Consider the following 2251-nt stretch of genomic DNA (forward strand, 5'->3'; position numbering starts at 1 on the left):
TGGCACGCTGTGTCTGAAGGGCACAGGCCATGACTCAGGACGTGACTGTCATTGTCTCGCTGTCTCGCTCTCCGACTGTCTGTCTCTCTCTCTCTCTCTCTCTCTCGCTTTCTCCTTTTCTGGCCAGACATCAGACGGGTCTGTGACAGAGATCAATAACCCAGTGGGCCTTGTGTTCAACCTTAATTAGGAGACTAAACCGCTCCTCCATGTGTGGAGAGGGAAAAACTCTGCTTTAGACACTGCTGACAAATAAAGCAAGCGGTCAAATTCTCTCCACACCAGCTGTTATTCACAATTGTAGCCCTGGATTTGTTTTGTTAACTGTGTATGAATGTCAACACACCATTTAGTCCATGTTGGCTACCATGATGTGTAGAGCATGTGCATCCAAGCTGTGTGTGCGGGGTGTAATCATTAAAAATGAATGTCTTAACATTTTTTGCACTCTGAGGTAACTTGGGTCAAGCAGAGCTGATCGGCAGAGAGGCTCTGAGGCTCCTCCCCAACGACCACACCATCATGTTTTCATTGGCTAATGTCCTGGGAAAATTACAGAAATATAAGGTCTGTCAATATTGTTTAAACATTTTGAATCAGAATATTTTTTCTTGCATGTTTATGATTTTATTCCATAAAATGAATTCTGTATCTTTTCGTGTTTTTTTTTTCTCCTAAGGAGTCAGAGGGCTTCTTCCTTCATGCACTCCGTATCAACCCAAATGCTGCTAGTTGCCATGGCAATCTAGGTAAGCTCCTGCAACTTTGCGTCTGTCACATATTTGAGAGATTCTAGACGATAAAACGCTTAAAGAATAATTTTGCATGCCAGCAGAAGCAATATTGTGCAGCCTACCTGACCTGTACTGAATGCACTAAATGAATAGAATTAGAATGGTCGCTTGCCTCTCAGCTTGAATACTGTTTCTGTTTTTGGTCAAGCCGTGCTGTATCATCGCTGGGGAAAGCTGGAGCTGGCAAAAAAACACTACGAGCTGTCTCTAAAGTTGGACCCTGAGGCTCCTGGGACCAGAGACAACTATAACATGCTGCGACGCAAACTGGACCAGCTTAAACGCCCCACGCCCTGAGGGAGTCTACTGGAACCCCTTTTTTATCTCACTAATTCTGGCTTTATACCATTTGGAAATAAAGACCATGATCTGTGTATCAGGCTTTGGTTTTGGTCTATTGTGGAGGAAATAAGTAATAATAGGGAAAAGCAATATGTTACACAGCTGCAAGTTGTCCTTTTGTAGCTTTAACTATAATGAAAGACCAAGTATCTAACTTGATTTCACGGGTGTGAAATGTGTCTGTGGAAGGTGTGCTAGATGCCTGTGCTGGTTATATGGTCGTCTGCGCTGTGGCTGTTTTGTTGCTCCATTTGAAGGCCATGTGGAACTGATCCATGGTGAACCCCATCCTCTTTTCATCTTTCATCCCTGTGTTGTGTCAGCTGGGCGAAGCACCATGCATGTGTGATTCCAGAGAATCTGTTGTAAAATTTATTTGATTTGGCCCTTTCTCAGGACTTCCAAATGTCCCTGCACTCAAAAGCTGTTACAGCTTGAATTTTTTTTTTTTTTTAAAACATTATTTTTTTGGGCATTTTTCCTTTATTCATACAATAGTTGAAGAGAGACAGGAAAGGGTGGAAGAGAGAGAGTGCAAAAGCCTCATTCATATGAGGCACACACTATCTAGTAAGCTAAGCACCACTCCATTGCCAGTTGTCAAGGACATTTACATGTGCAGAAAGCTTCACTGATATTTGCGGGATGTTGAAGATCACCTGCCAAGAGGTTAGTGGACTATCAGTTGGTTATCAAGAAAATATAAAGTCATTTATCCGCCTGAGCCAGATATCAGCTGAGTTTTTGACAAAGCGCGAAGTGCCGCAGCCCGGACTCGTACCCGCTGCTGCAAAAACATCAGCATAATGAGACAATTGCGCTATCTGGTGAGCTAAATGTGGGGGGATACCTGGCACATTTCATACCTCTATTTATCCCTGTAAATAATATTAAAACTTGTCAGTTCTCTCTAATGTCGTAACAGAATGATACATGAGTCAGGCGGATAATCAACTAAGTTCTTGTAAATTAATTATCGGCCGAACTCATTTATCAGTCGGATTTCCCAGTTCTTGTTTTTTTCAGTATCGGCAGTGACGTCTGTCGGAAACCGACTGATATGAGTTTGGCCGATAATTGACAACGTTATGGGCAGGGGAAATTCAGTAAGGATC

The 2251-nt window shown here is 42.7% G+C and overlaps 1 protein-coding gene across 1 annotated transcript; it reads left to right on the top strand.

Moving 5' to 3' along the window:
- The first annotated feature begins 407 nt into the window (after positions 1–407).
- Positions 408–1175, top strand: LOC121964078 (protein O-mannosyl-transferase TMTC4-like). The gene is made up of 3 exons (XM_042514304.1): positions 408–567; positions 680–749; positions 943–1175. Exons 1-3 carry the CDS (start codon positions 523–525, stop codon positions 1089–1091), a joined length of 264 nt encoding a protein of 87 aa, XP_042370238.1. The 5' UTR covers positions 408–522; the 3' UTR covers positions 1092–1175.
- The last annotated feature ends 1076 nt before the right edge of the window (positions 1176–2251 follow it).

This window comes from Plectropomus leopardus, unplaced genomic scaffold (genome assembly GCF_008729295.1).
Source record: "Plectropomus leopardus isolate mb unplaced genomic scaffold, YSFRI_Pleo_2.0 unplaced_scaffold13921, whole genome shotgun sequence".
In the NCBI taxonomy this organism is placed as follows: Eukaryota; Metazoa; Chordata; class Actinopteri; order Perciformes; family Serranidae; genus Plectropomus; species Plectropomus leopardus.

What these genes read in the sequence shown, in the direction of transcription:
- LOC121964078 (XM_042514304.1), top strand. Translation starts at nt 523, where the DNA reads ATGTTTTCATTGGCTAATGTCCTGGGAAAATTACAGAAATATAAG. An exon ending in GAAAATTACAGAAATATAAG is followed by an intron (nt 568 to 679) that starts GTCTGTCAATAT and finishes TTTTCTCCTAAG; the next exon opens with GAGTCAGAGGGCTTCTTCCT. An exon ending in TAGTTGCCATGGCAATCTAG is followed by an intron (nt 750 to 942) that starts GTAAGCTCCTGC and finishes TTTTTGGTCAAG; the next exon opens with CCGTGCTGTATCATCGCTGG.